This window comes from Canis lupus, chromosome Y (genome assembly GCF_048164855.1).
Source record: "Canis lupus baileyi chromosome Y, mCanLup2.hap1, whole genome shotgun sequence".
Taxonomy (NCBI): domain Eukaryota; kingdom Metazoa; phylum Chordata; class Mammalia; order Carnivora; family Canidae; genus Canis; species Canis lupus.
The window spans coordinates 1,401,843-1,421,981 of NC_132877.1; the positions used below are offsets into that span (position 1 = coordinate 1,401,843).

Below are 20,139 nucleotides of genomic sequence, written 5' to 3' on the forward strand. Positions count from 1 at the left end.
GTTTTTGTTTTTGTTTTGAGTTGAGTGGACATCTGCATCCTGGCTCAGCTAGTCGGGCGGTTGCCCACACGTTTTGATGTGTTTGTGTCTCAGATTCAGATATTTGGGGTGAGTTTTTCAGACTTGAATGTAGAGCAAAGCAAAGAGTCTTGGGTATCCATCCAGGCAATATATTTGCAGTATCAGGACATTTTAACCATATTCTGCTTGGCTTTGCCTCATGTATTGGGTTAGAAAGTGCTCTGTGTGTGTGTTTTAAAAGGAAAAGATGCAGGGGGTGCCTAGGTGGCTCAGTCATGCACTGTGTGACTCTTGATCTTGGGGTCATGAGTTCGAGCCCCATGTTGGGCAGAAAGATTACTTAAAAACAAAAAAGAAAAAAACAAAACAACAAAAGAAAGGATGTAGATGAAATGTTCCTAGTGAATGTTTATAAGATATGAAACAGCTACTTGGTTCAGACAGAGAGCAGTGACCGCCAAGCCCGCCACCTGCTGAAACCCCCCGGGGCTGTGACTCTGGTGTCTTTGTCCACATCCACAGTGTCTGACCAGGCGTTCGTGACGCTGGCCACCAACGACATCTACTGCCAGGGCGCGCTGGTCCTGGGCCAGTCCCTGAGGAACCAGAGGGCGACCAGGAGGCTGGTGGTGCTCATCACCCCACAGGTGTCCAACCTGCTCAGGTAAGTCGGGAAGACCCCCACGCTCGCGGACGTCACGGGAAATGTCGTGACTCTGGAGCGTCGCCGACACGCTTGTGCGCTCAAGCTCTTATCAAAGCAAGCAGGTCTCGTAGAGGAAGGGAGAGATCGCACGTTGGAAGTCATAGCAGGTCACATGTGCTCCTGCAGCATCCTGCATGGCCCAGAACAGGTTTCTAGTCTGTCCCCTTGTTGGCCGCTTCCCAGGGAAGATGAGTGGAGGTACGTCCGGGGCGGGGGGGGGGGGGGCTGTGCCTTGTGCGTGGCTGTTCTGCTGTGGTGATGACTGTGTGTCTAGGAGCAAAGCACAGCTCTGGGCTTCTCTGGATTGCTCTAGAGCACAGAGGCTGGATACAGGTGGCTCGCCCACGCGTAGAAACGTAACCAGCAGGTGGGATGCGGGATGCAGGACGCGGCCGTGCATGTGGTCGGTGATAGATGAGCATCAAAGAGCACAGCTGTCCAGCCGACCAAGCCGATTCCCAGCTCCTGAGGTCTGGAACACATGGGACACTTGATAGCTGTGTGCATGGTAGCGGCATTGCCGTGAGCTTCGGACACAGCCTCATTCGTGTGAATCTCACCTTTTCTCTGGGCTTGTGTGTTGTTGGTGCCACTCAGTTGACACGGTGTCTGTAGAAGGAAGCTTCGGAGGCAGGGACAGGGATGCAAGGGCAGGCTCCTACCATGATGGGGCCATGACATGTCTCATGCAAATGGCCGGGCTCCCGTGGACTGATCTGAAGTCAGGTGGTTCCCAGTGTCCGGGAGCTGCGTGCACTTGACTTGACATTGCCATGCAGTGCTTGAGATGGGAGGTCAACGATGATTCCAGACTTAGTTGGATAAGGATGCCTGCAGGTTCACGTGTGCGTGCTCGCAAATGCAGACGCCTGAGCACCTCGGCATCCTGGTTCTGTTGAGCGGGTTGTGCATTCCAGCCTGAGTGTGGGGACGTTCCCATCTGTAGACACACATGGTGGTGTCCCCACAATATCATGAATGGCGTGAGTTACTGGGGAGACCGTTTGTTCCTTCCACATGCTCCCAGGTGAGTGATGTCACCATGGTGAAACCTTGTGCATGGAGAATTCATGAATTTGCAGCTTCTGGAGGCTGGTCCAGAGGCCTGCACTTTGGAAGGTGTGCAGTTTGCCACAAGGAAATGCAAGCATTGGTAGGAGAGGTTGTGATAGCAGCGTGGGCATGAGGGTCTTCCAGTTTGTCCTCGCCTGTGCGCATGGTGGACAGGGCCATGGCGCTCATGGGCAGAGAGAGCCTGGAAGGGTCATGGCCTTTCCTCCTCGTGGGAGGTCAGAGGAGGCCTTCTTGGAGCCAGGGTTTGGCAGGCGAGAGTCAAGCTCTGGCTGACCAGCACCTAAGGACACGGGGAGGCTCGTAGTTTGCAGGAGTGATGTCGGGTTAGCTCTCGGGGCTGAGATCTGAGAGGCCAGCTGTGATCAGGACTAGGTAGTGTGAGGGGAGGAGGAGAACCCAGAGTGAACTGAAAGTGGTGTAGCTGTGAGCTGAGGAAATGTTCGCAGTCAAGAAAAGTTACTAAAAAAATATAGTTCAACTTCTTAGAGACCCTGTTATGTGCAGTCGGCCCTGCAGACTTGTGTAGACTCGTTGTGGAAGACGTCAAAGATTTCCCGGAGTGTGAGCAGAAGTTAGTAGAGTAGGAAGCTTTAAAGGAGACCTGGCCCTGCTGCAGAGCTGAGAGCAAGTGAAATCAACTCCGTCAACAACGATATACTTGAAGAAAACTTCCCAAGGTGAAGAAATATCAGAGAAAATGGTTATCCGCCAAGGCGTGAGGGAAGCAAATGAAGACCCCACCTGTAGATATCTACATATCGAGGACTTACTCGTTACTGCTGCAGTGATAGAGGTTTCTGGATACACCCAAGAACCCACGTGGCCAAGTTTATCGGTCATTGGCACCATGGTTGGAAGTGATTGTGAAGCATGTAGGTGCTCAGGGGCTTTGCTACTGAAAAAAAAATTGGCGTCTGCCGGCCGAACGTTACATCAAAACACAGAACTTAACGAGAAAGTTCTTTCTGGCAGGACAACGAGGCGAGGAAAAGCCTAGTACGGAGGGTGAATCACTGTTGTAAGTATATTTATGAAACTGGGCACAGTGAAAAGGGACCCGGGTTATCTGATTTATGAATTTTTTTATTTTTAAAAATGTATTTAAATTCAATTAATTGATATAGAATGTATTATTAGTTTCAGAGGTAGAGGTCAGTGACTCATCAGTTGCACATAACACACAGTGCTCATCACATCACGTGCCTCCTTCATGCCCATCACCCAGTTACCCCAGCTCCCCACCCGTCTCCCCTCCACCCACCCTCAGTTTGTTTCCAATGATTAAGAGTCTCTTATGGTTTGTCTCCCTCTCTGATTGCATCTTGTTTTCTTTCCCTCTCTTCCCCATGCCCCTCTGTTTTGTTTCTTAAATTCCACATGAGTGAGATCATATAATTGTCTTTCTCTGATTGATTATTTCACTCAGCACAATACTCTCCAGTTCCGTCCACATCATTGCAAATTTCTGGATTTCATTCTTTCTAATGGCTGAGTACTATTTCATTGTCTATATATCACATCTTCTTTTTTTATTTTTATTTTTATTTTTATTTTTTTATTTTTTTACACCAGATCTTCTTTATCTATCGTCTGTTGATGGACATTAGGGCTCTTTCAACATTTTGGCTAGTGTGGACATGGATGCTGTGAACATTGGGGTCCAGGTCCCCATTCAAATCACTATGTTTGTATCCTTTGGATAAATACCCAGTAGCACAATTGCTGGGTCCTAGAGTATTTCTATTTTTAACTTTTTGAGGAACCCCCCCATCCTGTTCTCCGGAGCGGCTGCACCAGTTTGCATTCCCACCAAGAGCCTAAGAGGGTTCCCCTTTCTCTGCATCCTCACCAACATCTGTCATTTCCTGACTTACTAATATATTTTTTATTTTTATTTTTTTTAAGTTTTTATTTAAATTCCAGTTAGTTGACATACAGGGTAATAGTACTTTCAGGCATACAGCGTCGTGATTCAACACTTGCTTACGTCGCCCAGTGCTCATCTTCATCCCCATCACCTGCTTAACCCATCCATTCGCCCACCTCCCCTACCTGACATATTTGTTTAGGAAACGATGGACAGAGTCACTGCATCTCACATGTAGGAGAAAGGAAAGGCAGAAATGATCGTATGGTTTCCCGAGTGTAAGGATCCAGGCGAGAGACACTCTGATAATAAACTGGAGAATTCCTATTTCAAGGAATAGGATATGTGCTCAAGATCCCTTATGCACCAATGAATGTGTGCTCAATAGGAATAGGATATGTGCTCAAGATCCCTTATGCACCAATGATCACCATATACAGCATGTAAAACAAAAAAAACCAAAACCTATTTGATACACAGGCAAATGCAAAAAAATGGTAGAGGGAGAGTCTTTTTTATATAGTTTTCCTAAGTTTAAATCAAAAGGCAGACACGTGAGTAAATTGGTGTAATGAATAATGCATGAGGTATCTCTTAAATGCTATGCATTATGTAAACAGTGATCTTTGTTCTCATCAGTATGGACCACTTAGAAAAACTGATTTTATACTCATGGTACAAGGAAGCATTTAATGTGTCGGTTGGAGCAGGAATTGAATGTTATGATCTCTGACTATAATGTAATAAACGTAGGCATTAAGAACAAAACAAATTTAAAAACTGCATTACCCTCGGACATTTTAAATCAGAAATTCTCTCCTAAACACTTCATGGCTTGACAAATCAAAGCTTGGTGCTTAAAAAATATTAGCAATATAAATGCTACCTATACAAACCAAAGGGGAAAGCTGGAATCACTCCAGAGAGAAACACTAAAATCAGCGAAGAAATCAAATACCGAGTTCAAATAATTTTTAAATTAAAACAAACAAAAAAATATGAAAGGCAAACAATACAAAAAAGCAGTGAAGAAATTATCCAGTTCGAAAAGCTTTTAAATTAAAACAAACAAATAAAAAATACATTAGGCAGACAATACAAAAATTGAAATCGGCAAAGAAATTATCCAGTTGGAAAAAAATATTTTTATTTATTTATTTTATTTTATTTTTTATATAAATTTATTTTTTATTGGTGTTCAATTTGCCAACATATAGCATAACACCCAGTGCTCATCCCATCAAGTGCCCCCCTCAGTGCCCGTCACCCAGTCACCCCCATCCCCCACCCACCTCCCCTTCCAGCCCCCCAGCTCTGTTTCCCAGAGTTAGGAGTCTCTCATGTTGTTTCCCTTTCTGATAGGAAAAAAAATTTTTTTAATAAAACAAACAAAAAATCCGTAAGGCAAGAAGGGAGAGATTCATTAAAAACTGAAAACTGGGAACAGGAAACAAATCTAACTTCTGGATTATTTAGAAAGTAAATTAAGACTACAGAAAACATAAATACCCAAAACTAAAATGAAAAAGTAGTTATTTGCATGCAATTTGAATTTTAAAAGCAAATGGGACACAGAGCACTTTGCCGGTAACGTTGACAAAATGCTTGATCCTTCTAGGGAAACTCGCATGACCCCACGCTGAGACTAGAAGGCATAGGATACACTGCTAGCGAGTAGCCCAGGGCGGGAAATAGAGAATCGTATCAAAGGCTTATCTGGTAGAGGGTTCTGAGCCCCGGTGGTTTATAAAGGACGTTCTGTTACATGGGCCACTATGGATGAATTTCCATGTGATAGGAGCTATCTCAGAGCTTCGGAGAAAAATGAGTGTGTTCATTTATTTAAAGAAGCTGCCCTAATCTTGATACCCAAACGTGATTTACAGGTTTGGTTGTGTTTTACTTATAGACCAAAAAAAAAAAAAAAAAAAAAAAAAAAAAAAAAGAGCCACCAAATACACACCACCAACCAGACCGCTCCATATGTGTCGTAGAGAAATGAATGGTGCCCGAAGGAAGACAGCTCATGAGCGCAGTGTAATTCGTCCACATATCAGAGAAAGGCAACGATATGGTCCTTTTAATGTAAAGCTAATGTACCAAGATGAATTCAGGTAAATTATGAGTATAGACGGGACATTTCTTTTTTTTTTAGGTTTTATAATAATCTGTTTTTTAATTTATTTTTATTTTTTATTATTTATTTTTTATTGGAGTTTAATTTGCCAACATATAGCATAACACCCAGTGCTCATCCCATCAAGTGCCCCCCTCAGTGCCCGTCACCCAGTCACCCCCAACTCCACACCCACCTTCCTTTCAACTACCCCTTGTTCGTTTCCCAGAGTTACAAGTCTCTCATGTTGTCTCCCTTTCTGATATTTCCCACTTAATTTTTTTTCTCCTTTCCCCTTTATTCCCTTTCACTATTTTTTATATTCCCCAAATGAATGAGACCATATAATGTTTGTCCTTCTCCGACTGACTTACTTCACTCAGCATAATACCCTCCAGTTCCATCCGCGTCGAAGCAAATGGTGGGTATTTGTCGTTTCTAATGGCTGAGGAATATCCCATTGTATACATAAACCACATCTTCTTTATCCATTCATCTTTCCATGGACACCGAGGCTCCTTCCACAGTTGGGCTATTGTGGACATTGTTGCTATAAACATCGGGGTCCAGGTGTCCTAGACATTTTTAAGGCAAAGAGAAATCTTAGAAGTCAGTAGATGAAGGTGTCTCAGCCTGGACACTATTGACATGTGGGGCATCCTGGGCACTGTAGGGCATTGACCAGTGTTCCTGGTCTCTACCCACCATATGCCAGTAGGATCACCACCTACAGCCCTCCTTGCCGTTGTGATAGGAAAGACTGTCTCCAGGCACTGACATGGATGGATGTTTCATTCATCTGAAAGTGGAGAAAACCATCTTAAATTAAAGCAAAGGTGGACATCAGGACCGTGATAGGCCAGAAATTACCATGTGTAAAAGTAAAAAGAGTAAAAAATCAAACGAATAAACTAAGGAACATATTTACAAAGTGCACAATGGAGAAGAGGCTTGTTGTCTACACACTATTCAAATAATTCTTACAATCAGGCCTCACAAATGGACGGATGGACGTAACCATGCCAGACGGTACGTCTTTGGGGGATCTTTACAACCAGCTAGGTTGGCAGTGGTGTTTGTTAATGTTGGTATTTTAGGGGGCAGACCTTTGCCTTTGACATCAAGTGACATCATCAGACCAGAGGCAACTTGGCTATAACCCATCCCCTCAAGAAGCATTTTAACTTAATTGAAGCATAAAATGCATTTCCTCTTGCCAAAGATGAGCTCTTCGGGCCCCAGAGAGAAACACATTGAGCCGCAGTGACATCCACCTGCGTCTAGAGCCTTGACCTTCAGAGTCAGACCAGAGGTTCCAGCAGACACAGAGCTGGGAAAGCTGACCCTGAGGTGGACACACATCCTTATGTGTCTCGCTTGGGACCAAGACGGGAAACACGAGGTCTTTCTTGGTTGCCTGTTGTCCCATCAGTCCCCCTGGTGATTGGGGGCAGTCATATATATATATTTTTTTTTGGTAGAACTGTCCTGATAAAACCAAAAGGATCCCAGAAGAGCACATGATTCCCTCCTCCGTTCCTGTCTCATCAGGGTCAGTAAAAGCTGTCTGCACTCACTTTCTTCAATCTTCTGGTCCACTCACGATGAACTGTAACATCGAGGAATCCTGAGAAGGTTCAGTGTTGCAGAACCAGTTCGGTTTTCTAGGACCCATTATAGGCTTTGCAACCGTTGGGAAGGCTGAGGAACAGTGCCCTGTGGTCCAGTGACAAACAGTGACAGGTGACCGTAAGTGAGCAAGGCTGTGGGTGTGGATGCCGACCACCACTGTGCTCTTCCGGGCTGTGGGCTGTGTGGTCCAAGTGCAGAGTGGGGTAATCTCTCCTGCAAAGAAACAAAGCCAGGAGCATATGCTCAGAGCTACAAACAGATTGTGGTCTTGAAACTGAATTCCAAGTCCAGGCGCTTATTTTGAGAAGACAGGCAGCGTTGAACAAAGGGATTTAAGGCCCAACGTCACAGTCTATTTGTAGCAGCACGGAGTGGGATTTGTTTGGCCCGCCACATCCCCGCTCCCGGATCTTGATACAACCCTAAGGATGCCATAAATTCCATAAATAATCGGGTTAAAAATAAGGGGAAAACTTGGAGATGAAATAGTACTTTCTCAGAGATGTAGGTACTTTCAATACCGTTCGATGAAAAAGCACAGAAAAACGTAAGGCACAAGCCTACAAGCCAGTCCGGGCTACAGCGGACAGGCCCCGGAAGCCCCAACACCTGACTAACAATGAAGTTTCAAAAAAGAGCAAAAGAGAGAACGGACTGTGGGAAATAACTCCCCTCCTGTTTCGGCTGTGAGAATGCCCCGTGAGCGTCGAGCGGAACGAGTGAAGGCAGGCGTTGATACCGAGGGGTGGCATTCCGGAGCCCCAAGACCCGAGAAAGGTGCTAAAAGCACTTCAGCATCAGTCGAGTCGAGCCGGCCGATGTCTCAAATTTTCTGGAGCAAAATAATTTCATGTGTGTGTCTAGGAAAGTTATAGTTGATGGGCAGTATCACGGTAGTTTCGAGTGTTCGACGCGGTGATTCAATATTCTGTGTGCTACAAAACGTTCACCACACCAAGTACGGTCACCGTACAGAATTCTGACAGTATGATTGACTATGTTCCCTGTGCTGTACTCATCATCTCTGTGACTTATTCACTTTTTTAACGACAAGCTTGTACCTCTTGATCCCTGTCACCTATTTCACCCGTTTCCCCACCACCCTTCCAGGGCAAGGTGGTTCGGGAGGGGGGCGGGCAGCGCACAAAGTAGTTTTGGAATGAGATCTCTGTGTTCAGCCAAATTAGTACAATTCGAAAGCAAATTAAAGATGTTCCAAATCCGTAAGAGCTTGAAAATGTTACCCCTCAAAGATGTTCAGGAACAAAATGACTTGAGGGGGATCCCTGGGTGGCGCAGCGGTTTAGCACCTGCCTTTGGCCCAGGGCGCGATCCTGGAGACCGAGGATCGAATCCCACATCGGGCTCCCGGTGCATGGAGCCTGCTTCTCCCTCTGCCTGTGTCTCTGCCTCTCTCTCTCTCTCTCTCTCTGTGACTATCATAAATAAATAAATAAAATAAATAAAAATAAAACAAACAAACAAACAAACAAAATGACTTGAGGATGTAATCCAGCAAAGTGAAATGTGAATCCAAGGAAGATCCTGTAACAAAGACGCAGCTCTAAGCGAGTAAGTGAGTGAAACTCAGAGTTAATTGTAAAGGGATTGAGGCATAATTGTGGAAATGATCTGGGATTTGCACTCCACACCGAGGTGATCAGTGGCGGCAGAGGGGTGAAGATACACAGGCTGTCTTTATATTCGATCAAAAATATAAGTTTAGATTCGTGTGCTGCCAGCTTGAGGGTGGAAACCACCAGAACACTAGAAAGGACGTGTACAACTTCCCAAGCATTAGTGGCAAATGTGTTGAATGGAAGCAAAAAAAAAAAAAAAAAAAAAAAATTCTAATCCATGCAATGGAAGGTGAAAAAGAATTATGAAGACAGAGAAAGTATGATAACTGTTTAAAAAAATAAGGAAAAAAAAACTGTAGGATTCCATTTGAGTAGATCAATGATCATACTAAAGGTAAAGGCATTAAAACCCTTGTAAGGGAGAGAGAGATGTTTGTCGTAGCAAAATAAGCGGAAAAGGCCAGCCCTTCCCTGGACGTGCGCAGGAGGCACCTTCGACCACCACACAAAATGTTGAAAGTAAAAGATGTGTTCGATGTGATTATATGACTCGGTTCCCATGCAGGGCCCCACATCGCGTTAGTTAGCATGTCTGCCCTGTGACTTCCCATCCATCTATGTAACATTTCCTCCTTCTTTCCTTACGTGTCGTGATCCGGACATTTTTGAACGGTACTAGTCATTTGTTTCATGGAATTCTTTCGGCTTGTGTTGGTCCCATATTTTCTTGTTAGCAGACTGAGGTTATAAATTTTTGGCAAAAAAGAAAAAAAAAAAAGTCCGCAGGGGTGGTGTACCTTTTTCAGGGCATCCTTTTGAGGAGTATGTGATGTTGCTGTGTCTTGTCCCTGGTGATATTAACCTTGAAAACATGGATGAGGTACTATCTGTGCGGTTATGATTTTTGTAACTGATAGTTATCTTGGGGGAGTTGCTTTCATCCTATGAAAACGTGCTGTTTCTTCTTAAAACCTTTACCCCTTGATTTTAGCATCCACCAGTGAACAGTGTCGGCTATAGTTATTACTGTGGTGTTAGCCAAAGGGTGATTTTAAGAAATATTTTATTTAAGTTCAATTTGTGTAACATTCAGTGCTCATCCCGTCAACCCAATGATGATTTTCTATTTCCCTCATTCCTAATGTGTTTAGAGTTTGGAATCCTTCTGTAAGGAATTGCTGTTCCTTCTTCCCCATTTACTTACTTATTCAATTAATAAGTATTAGTATGGATGTTAGGTTAGTTTTAGATTAGATTACTATTACATATGTATGGGGACGCCTGGGTGGTTCAGTGGTTGAGCATCTGCCTTCAGCTCAGGGCGAGATCCCGGGGTCAGGGATGGGGTCTGGGATCGAGTCCCACGTCGGGCTCCCTGCATGGAGCCTGCTTCTCCCTCTGCCTGTGTCTCTGCCTCTCTCTTTGTCTCTCTCATGAATGAATAAATAAAATCTTAAAAAAATATTCCTTGAATATTCATTTTATACTTTGGGTTTCCTATTTGTTTCCTTGTTCAAATCCTGATCGTCACCCTGTATCCTTTTGATGTGCCTGCATCTTTTTTCTGGCTTTTCCTCAATTTTTTTTTTTGTCATCACAAGATATTCCAGCCTATGATAGAGTAGAATTGAAGAAAAAAATATATATATATAATGGAACACAGGAAAATTTCATTTTGAGAAAAGGTACAGTCTTTCAAAATTTGAGTCCTGAACTTGTATGCTACTAACAATGTAGGTTTTGAATACATAAAATAAAAGCTGATGGAGATCGTAGTGGACATCTGTCAGTTTCTCCTGGCTCAGCATTCATCCCAAGGCCCGTGCATTTTTGAAAGAGAAATACCTTTCTGCGGGATGACTGGAATCAGCCTACCTAACACAGTTAGGTATAGGGGTCAAGATCTTCAAGTTTGCATAAGATTTAAGGATGAGCAGAACGGATGCAAAGCTCCATGGGAAGATTGCGCTGAGTTTGATGGGATCTTGGATGCATGCTTCACGTTTGTATGAAGCAAAGGGGACAGCACGTCCTGTGTGTTGAATGTTCCCTTGGTCTCCTAGTACTTGGTGCTATGTCTTTTCCAGGGTTATCCTCTCCAAGGTGTTTGATGAAGTAATCGAGGTAAACCTGATAGACAGTGCAGACTACATCCACCTGGCCTTTCTGAAGAGGCCTGAGCTTGGGGTCACCCTCACCAAGCTTCACTGTTGGACTCTCACCCATTACAGCAAGTGTGTCTTCCTGGATGCAGATACTTTGGTGAGTACAGAGGGATAATGAGGACCTGATACTCCACTTGGTGAGGAACCCTTCAAGGACATTGCCTTCCCCTTTTTAAGGGGGCTGCTGATTCCTACAGGTGGATTCCCACCAGGTAACATGCATCTGTATCACCAGCATTGGCCAAAATTAGATATGACATAGCACTAGCACTGCTGTAACCCTGCCCCTGAGGCTCCTTTCCTAGGAGGGGTTAATAATCACGTGATGTCATCTACACAAAATAGAATAATTAGAAAAAATATTTTGCCTTGGTTGCATATTGAGTTACATAGTTCTGATTGGACTGGTGCACCTGGCTTCTTAGGCTGTGGCGTCCTCCGTGCGTCATTTGGGGTAGTGGCCTACGGTGTAGGAACCAATGACGACGACTCTGAAAAACGGCCATTGGAAAGTTGAAATGGGAAATGACGCTGGGGTGTTGGCATCCGTTCTAGATTGTCTTGGTTGTGTCAAAGCGGGTCTCTAGGAAGATGGAGAGGTTCAGAGGAAAGTGAGGCCAGTAACGCAGTTGGAGGCACGTTTTCTTTGTTCCAAACGGAGCACAATTTAGCAAGGCGGCGGGTGTTGGAGGGGGTCTGGCGTCAGTCAAGTTCTAGAAGGCAACTGATTACATCATACCGACTTGCAGGCCTCTCCACGTGTGCATTTTCAGAGGTTTGTTGGTCACGTTTGCTAGGTTAAAGAGGATACACAGCCAGGTGAGCTCGCTAGAGGATTTTAAGAACCTTGAGAAAATAGTTTCAGAGACGGTGTTAGTTCCATCACTCGAAATAAACCGGAGGGCAATCTTAGGGTCTCTCCTCCTCCTAAAGCAAGCCTTAGAGAAAGCGTCAGCTCAAAAAATGGGCACAGGTTTCCAATCACTACACGTTGGCCACCCTCGGGTTCCTGCTGCATTTGTCACCTGCATCCCGGAGGTAAGAGACGTGACGCTACGGGTTCCCCATGCTCTGCTCGGCCAGGTGCTATCCAACATCGACGAGCTGTTTGATAGGACAGAGTTTTCTGCAGCCCCCGACCCCGGATGGCCGGATTGCTTCAATAGCGGGGTGTTTGTCTTCCAACCGTCTCTCGAGACGCATGGCCTCTTGCTGCAGCACGCCACCGACCACGGCAGCTTTGATGGTGAGCGACGGGATGCTGGAGGTGGGTGGGAGGGGAGGGGGCCGTTTCCAGCGCCCATACCCCTGCCTCATCCTCACTCCCCCTGGATATGGGAGTGGCACTAATCAGTTAAAGAGGGGGTGGGAGCATGAGGACGGTCGGGGTGGGAGGGATAAGTGAAGTCAGTAACTAAGTACGCGACAGACAAACCCATTGAGGAAAATATCCTCAGTGAGTAAGAAGAACGATTCCCCAAACCTGACCATACAGAAATAAGTAGGCGAACCTTTCTCTAAAGACCCGGTAATAGAGTTTTTTTCAGCATCACAAGCCATCCGATCTCTGGGGCAGATAGGGTTCTGTAGTTGTAGAGCGAAAGCAGCCACCGACAAGGCTTCAATGAGCATGGCTGCGTTCCTGTAAAACCTTATTAACAAAAACGGATGCCAGCCTCCTTTGACCAGCCCCTGACGTAGCATAAAGTCAAGCGAGCCACGAGAAGCCGATATTTGGCTTGATTGCGCGTTAGTAGATGCGGAAAATGCTAGAATTGTTGTCACAAAAAGAAAACCGTACACCGACCAAGAATCGTCTCTGCGTAAGGGCGAGGAGTTGCCCACCAGGCAAACACGGTTGGGGAAAGAGTGTGGCTACAAGATAAAATTCATTACGGGAGGAATGGAGAATTTTGGAGACAATGTGAGGGTATAATTATCAAAGGTTTGGGTTACGAGTGGAGAATTTTGGAGAGAATACGCACTGTTAAAATTAGTGATATGGGTGATCCATTCTTTTTGAGACAAACGATCATATTGTAATGGGCTTAGAGAAAAGAAGTACAATGGGACCGCACGTGCGACTGTGTATTTTAAGCCCTTCAAACACGTGGAAGGGCTGGACCACGCGTGATTAACCTCCTTGGGTGTACGTTCACCATTTAGGGGCAGATCAAGGCTTATTGAATAGCTTCTTCAGTAGCTGGTCGACAGCAGACATCCACAAGCACTTACCGTTCATCTATAACTTGAGCAGTAACACGGCGTACACCTACAGCCCCGCTTTCAAGCGGTAAGTTCTCCACTTTCTAGATCCTTCCATGCCTGGTGCCTTCCAGCAACCCTGTCTCTAGAATCCTTATCAGCCTTTGGCATGTGGGACAAAAACAAATTAGATCATCCCTCTCGTTGCCTCTTGCTTTAAATTATAGGTAGTCAAGGCGGTGAGGCTTAATGGTTGTGGTTCCCAAAGTATGGCCTAAGGAACCCCCGACGGGTTCTCCACAATTCTTTCAAATGTCTGCAGAGTCTAGATGACTTAAAAAAGTTATTCTAAGATGTTATTTTTTTCTTCTCTTATCATTTTTCTTTTTTTGTAAGTATACAGGGGGATTTTATAGGAATTCCATGACGTGGTAAAATAACACACTAAAAATTAAAAAAAAAAATAGAACCACGCACTAAATGCAGATGCAGATAAGAGAAAGCACCTGTCTCCTCTTGGGATGGTCAGCATCATTCCTTTGGGAATTGCTTTTCGAAAATACAATTATTTTTCACGAAAAAGTATGAAATGAGCGTCAACATCTCGTGAGTGGATTGATTTCTAACAAATTGGTTAAATCTGTCTTCAGATTTCTCGGCTTTGTTGTCCGTGACGGTAAATGCATACAGATAGGATCCACGTGAACAAAGCTCAACTCTCGGTCCTCGGTGTGTTTTAAGAATGTCAAGAAGAAAAAAAAAATTAAAAAAAAAAAAAAGAATGTCAAGAAGTCTTAGGACCAAAACATTTGAGATTCGCTGCTGTCGGTGATGTTGTTATAAACAAAAGTGGAAAGTTTGAGCAGAATCTAGGGAAAGAATAATTCTAGAAGCATGTATTTTTAACAGCGAACATATTGCCTCCAAGGAGCAGAAATGGGTCCTTGGGGAGTGAAAACATCCTATTTTTTCTGATGTATAAAGCAGAGATGTACATACAGAATGCGGATATACAGTGCAAATTTCATGGGAAGATGATTATGGGGAAAAAATGTTTAAAAACGTTGAGAGGAGAAAATTCACAATCTTGTAAGAGAACCCAGTTTTCTTGTTTGTAGCTAGTGTTGTCTACCGTAAAAGCGATTTTTGGGAGGGTCCTTGTTGTTTTAAGATGATGTTTTGGGCAATCTACGATAATGTTTATCTTTATAAGACTCTTGATTTAGTCTTCTGGTTTGAGGATTCCCTCAAATGGGTTTGAGGATTCCCAATAGGTTATAGTGAAGTTTCTTGGTAGATAGAAAACAAAATACTCCAAATGTTCATTGTTTAAAAAAAAAATTAAGGAAAATTACCACCCGGTCCACCTAGTAGCGTTGAGACAAGTGTCCATGTACTGCTTTCTTTGATGTGTGTGGTGGTTGTGGAGTGCTTCCTGCATGCATGTGATCACTTCCACGTGCAAAGTAGATCGTTTTGTGTTTCTTCCTCAGATTTGGCTCGAGTGTGAAGGTCGTCCACTTTTTGGGGCCCACGAAGCCCTGGAACTACAAGTACAACCCCCAGACTGGCTCGGTTTTGGAGGAGGGCTCCGGGTTGGCCAACCAGCACCAGACATCCTTCCTTAACCTCTGGTGGAAAATCTACCAGCACAGCATCCTGCCCCTTTACGAAAGCTTCCAGGATGAAGAAGATCACGCATCTCCGGGACACACCGTAAGCCAGCGACACCCTCTAAAAGCAAGAGTTGAGGACGGGCATAGGCTCTGCGCGATCGATACCCGGTGTACTTACTCGGAACGCTCCCTTCTGTTTGAACATGCCGTATTTCATAGAGGACGCCGAAGATACAGACACCCTGGTTTGGTTTTTTTTTTTTCTGGCTCTAAATCATGAATGTTTAATGAGCCAAAATGTTGGTGTGATCTAGAGGGTTCGTGCATAAATAGATTATTTCAGTTGGCCGCCTTCATCAGGGAAAGAGCCACTTGCAGCTAAGTGGCTGCGGGTGATTGATTACCATGTTGTTCTAGGAGATACTTGCCAATTTACATCATCAATGCAAGTGGCTTTTGGAGGACGTTGCTCAAGAGGATTTTTGAAACCGTTGATTGAGACCAATTTGATTTTTAAAAAAATGTAATGGTAACCCTTCATGCACTCAATAGTCCCGTTTGTGCAGCCAGTTTAGTACGGATACACCTGCCGCGCAGAAGGCTTCTTGAAATTCGGTCCCAGGAAAGGTTATTACCTGATCGTTATTTACCAGCGCGTGTGTTAGTACCAAGCGGCCTGATTGAAAAGAATCCATACAAATTGAAAATAACCTCTGCCACAGTTTTTGTTTGGTGGAACTAGGGGCTGCTTCTCTTTGGAAGGACTGAGTTTCTCTGATCATGTCACACGAGGGAATAGGAGTTTATTTGTGTTTGTGTTGCCACTTATTTCCTGCCAGGTGGTTTGCAAGGTGTCACAGTTTACGGGGAGGAAGAAAAGATGTGGAAGTCAGGTGGTTCTGAGGAATAAGTCTAGGAGACGTGACCCATGTGGTGGTTCTTGCCAGAATGGTGGCAACTTCCTGGAGGACCACCTGTCACCTGTTTTATTAGAACTTACCTTTGTGAGTTGTCCCATGGCCACGAGCCCTACGGCCCTGGGGGTCTCTGTGTCGGTCCTGCGGCACGGCAGTGCTTGCTTTTGTTTCCACAGTGTCAGACCCTGGCCCTAGAAGATTTATAGGTTGTTGATAGGTTCTCAGGGCCTGGTTTCATAAGTCTGTGTGCATTCCTTGGGTGAGCTTATGTTTATTGAGTGCAGATGATTGATACGGTTGGGGAGCGCTGGCCTCATAGAGGACGGGACGGGTCCTGGGGTCCCCAGGGCAGCCAGAGAGTTAAAAAGATGTAAGGAGGACTTACCGGATGCATCCCTCTTTGTGCAGGCTGCTGTCGAGGAGTTGGGTGCAATATCAGCAGTGGGGTCCAGCCAGCCTTGGCCTGCTCAGGGCCCTGTGGAGCAGACCGTGGTCTCGGATGACACCCCACCCTCACCCAAGGGATGCCATGCGGAAGACGTAAGTACCCGCCCTCCACACAGGTGTGCCGGGAGAGTCAGACGCTGGCTCCCGGAGGAGACAGAGCTCCGAGCCTGCTCCCGGAGCTCCTGGGGCTCCCGGGGAGGGAGAGGGCGTGGCCCCGTCTGCGGGGTGCTCCGGCTTCGAGGGGCTCCTGCGTTCGTGTGGATCGTCGCACCGTTTCACATGGCGTATGTGGCGTAGTGCTCTCACAGGTGTGCGTCCCAATCCTGGGAACCTGAAACCGCTACCTTATCTGGAAACGGGGTCTAGGCAGCTGTGGTTAGGTTGAAGACCTCGAGAGGATGACTCTAGGTTTTCCGGGTGGGCCTGTGTCGTCACCAGGGTCCTCAGACGGGGGAGGCAGAGGGAGATTTGCTGATAGAACGTGAGGTGATGGAAGAGGCCACATAGAGACGGGAAGAGCTGCGTGCTGCTGGCGTCAGGGGCGCGTGGCCACAGCAGGGTTGGAGGGCCCTCAGGACGCAGGAAGAGGCCAGGAGATGGAGCATCTGGGGGAGCCGCCAGAAGGAACTCCACTGGGCCCACATCTTGGCTTCAGCCCAGGGACACCCGTGTCGGAGTTCTGAGCTCCAGAACCGCAAGATGGTCAGTCTGCATCGTTTGGGGCCACCCCAAAGGGGAAGCAAGAGTGAGCATTTGTCCCAGCGGCCACAAGAAGCTAATACCCTGAGAACAGGTGTCGGGTCTCATCCTGATATTGTGGGGTCCCCAAACATTCAAGTTCAAGAGGTGTCGCCTGCATCTCCCTGGAGCCCAGCTGCCAGGCCACGCAGTTCTGCAGCCGGAGAGCTTTCGCCAGCCCCTCGATGAGACTATGACTTGCAGATCCGTGCTGACCCGTGTGCTCGTTTCTCCTGAGTCTGGGTCTGCTGAGTGCTCCTCCTCGGAGAAGAAAACTAATACCGGGTCTTATTTGCAGAAGGGATAACACCAAACGAGGCCGTTCTTTCTCCCTCCCCGATCGCTGAGTGAGTACGTTGGAATAATGTCCAGTGTTTAAAGATTTCTGAATTTGAATCCTCATGTTGAAAGCCGGTTTTATTCCCTTAATTCCTCACCGAGATTATTAGGAATTTGTAGCCGGAGATGGCTCTCGGGGGTGGTAGGTTCAAGGGCTGTTGTATTTTTCTGTGTGCTTCACCCAGGGTTGGTGGAACTGTCATAGATTGGGAACAGCCAGCGTTTAAATTTTAGGAAACGTGTCTGTGGGAGGGACTCTACGCTTTATTATAATGTGGAGTAAATTACCTCGTCTGGGCAGCTTCACGCCGTAATAGTCTTTGAGTTGTGATTTCACGTCAACGCAAACAAATGGAGCAGACGCAGGGACAGCCGGGTCCATCCGTGGTGAAAGATTGTGGTGCCATTTGGGCAAGTTTGCTCTGGCCGCGAACCCTACCCCATCCTCAAGGGGCAGGACTGGGGGAAGGAAGATGGTGGGAGAGAGCCCAAGATTGGAGAAAAGTGGGTTCAGAACAAGTCCCTGTGTGGAAGGAGGAACGTCACTGAACGTCATTGAACGTGTGACCCTGCGGGCCGTGGGGTCTATAGATGGGGCCTGGGGCTGCCATCTTCCTGGGCTCCGTGGAGTCTGAGCCCGAGGCCCAAGGGATCGGTAGACAGGAGGCGACTCCCCAGGTGGGTTGAGTGTGGCCCGTTCAGGACAGTTCACTAGTCCTCACAAGTAATTGTGGGACTCCCAACTCTAGTCTTGGCTGCCGTCCCTGCTCCCGCTCACCTCCGTACGTACCCCCACGCCCCGGGCTTGGAGAACCTCTCCAGACGGTGGGTCGCTGCGGTCAATGACCCGTGTCTACAGATGGCGAGAGGAAGCGGCCGGGGGAAGGAATACAGAACAGTCCACCTGGAGGTGTGACTTTGATCCGTACTAACGTGGTGTTTCGGGGTGTCTGCTTCACTCTTCTCTCCTGCTCTAACCCACCCTTCCATCCTGCCGTCTGTGAATTCTGCGTTGCAGTGATTGACGGTTGAAGAAATCTGGGTGGCCTGCCTGATTGCTGATGAGCACGTGTCTCCAGAAGCGATGAAATCCTCACGCTTTTAAAAGGAAGGGATGCCCACCTCAGTGCCCGCCACCGAGGGAGGCACTTGACGGGATGAACACTGGGTGTTATTCTGTATGTTGACAAATTGAACACCGATAAAAAATAAATTTATTTAAAAAAATAATAAAAAAATTAAAAGGAAGGGCTGAAAAAATAAATAAATAAATAAATAAATAAAAGGGATGCATCACTAAATTCTACTCCTGAAGCCGATATTATACTATATTAACTCACTAGAATCACGCTGTATGTTAACTCACTAGAATTTATTTTTTTTAAGATTTTATTTATTTATTCAAGACAGAGAGAGAGAGGCAGAGAGACACAGGCAGAGGGAGAAGCAGGCTCCATGCACCGGGGAGCCCGACGTGGGACTCGATCCCGGGTCTCCAGGGTCACGCCCTGGGCCAAAGGCAGGCTTTAAACTGCTGAGCCACCCGGGCTGCCCTCAGTAGAATTTAAATAAAAATTTGAAACAAGAATTAAAAAGGAAGGGAAGCTTCCACGGTATCTGGGGTATGGTTCCTTATTTGGGAATTAATTATGCATCATCACTGCCACCTACCGGCCATGTATTGAATCATTGACCCCGGGTCTTTAGTTTGCGGAGCTGGAACCCTGTCTAAAAATAAATTCAAAAAAATAAAATAAATAAATAAATAAATAAATAAATAAATAAATAAGTAAACAAGTAAATAAGTAAATAAATAAAAAATAGAAGATCATTTTCATAAATTCCTGAAAGTGTACAAGAGCTGGGTCCTGAAATTGGGATCCTTATTGAAGATAGCAGCCTTTCTATATATAATGATGGCAACAGTATTGACAAGGTCTCGGTTTTCCAAAATAAAGCTAAATGTCTCATTTTCTTCCCGTATGAGTTAATGTATTCGCCATGTACTGTCTTCACAGCCAAGTGTTTTGTCCTCCAGTGTCTTGGGTGGGGAAATGTACTTAAATGGAAAGTGAGGAATGCCCTTTGTTTTTTTAGAGTTATTGGTTGTTTTTATTGTGACTTCGTAGAACATCCCATTTTGTTTTCGTAAAAGCTTTCGTGGAGGGATAACACACATGTAAAAAAAAAAGGAAAAACAAAAACAAAAACAAAAACAAAAACAAAACAAAACAAAACGGCCACACATGATAAGTATACAGGTTGATGCATTTTCAGAGTGAAAAGCGTCCTAAATCGCCGCAATCCAGGTCCAGAAACTCACCCCAAGGGACCTCTCGCACCCTCGCAGCCACTAGGAAATGCTCTCCCGACCTTGACCCACACCACTTCCTTGCGGGTGCTTTCGAGCGCCTTCTAAGGGGGGGCCCCACAGTATGTACTTTTGGGTCTGGTCTCTTTCAGTTGACATCTGTACGAGATCGATTCGTCCTGCTGAGTGGGTCGGTAGTTCATTTATTCTCATGGGCTGCGTATTATCAAATCGTAGCAAGACCCGAAGAATCGATTAATTCCGGCATTGATGGGCGCGCTGCCGTTTTGGGTAACACGGGTATCACCCTGCTACCAGCAAGCCTATTCATGCATGTTGTTGCCCTTGCTAAGCGTTTTTGGAGACGTTATACCTAACAACGGTGCGGTCGTTACATCAAAGGGC

The 20,139-nt window shown here is 45.8% G+C and overlaps 1 protein-coding gene across 5 annotated transcripts in view; it reads left to right on the top strand.

The window, feature by feature from the left end:
* The window catches only part of LOC140629016 (glycogenin-2-like), a 36,323-nt gene that overhangs the window by 5,355 nt on the left and 10,829 nt on the right, over positions 1 to 20,139 (top strand). For all 5 annotated transcript variants that reach the window (XM_072818394.1, XM_072818397.1, XM_072818398.1 and 2 more), the window contains exons 3-8: positions 544 to 685; positions 11,084 to 11,258; positions 12,245 to 12,407; positions 13,328 to 13,454; positions 14,860 to 15,082; positions 16,308 to 16,439. In XM_072818394.1, coding sequence (XP_072674495.1) covers positions 544 to 685; positions 11,084 to 11,258; positions 12,245 to 12,407; positions 13,328 to 13,454; positions 14,860 to 15,082; positions 16,308 to 16,439 — 962 coding nt within the window. The remainder of the gene's footprint in view (positions 1 to 543; positions 686 to 11,083; positions 11,259 to 12,244; positions 12,408 to 13,327; positions 13,455 to 14,859; positions 15,083 to 16,307; positions 16,440 to 20,139) is intronic.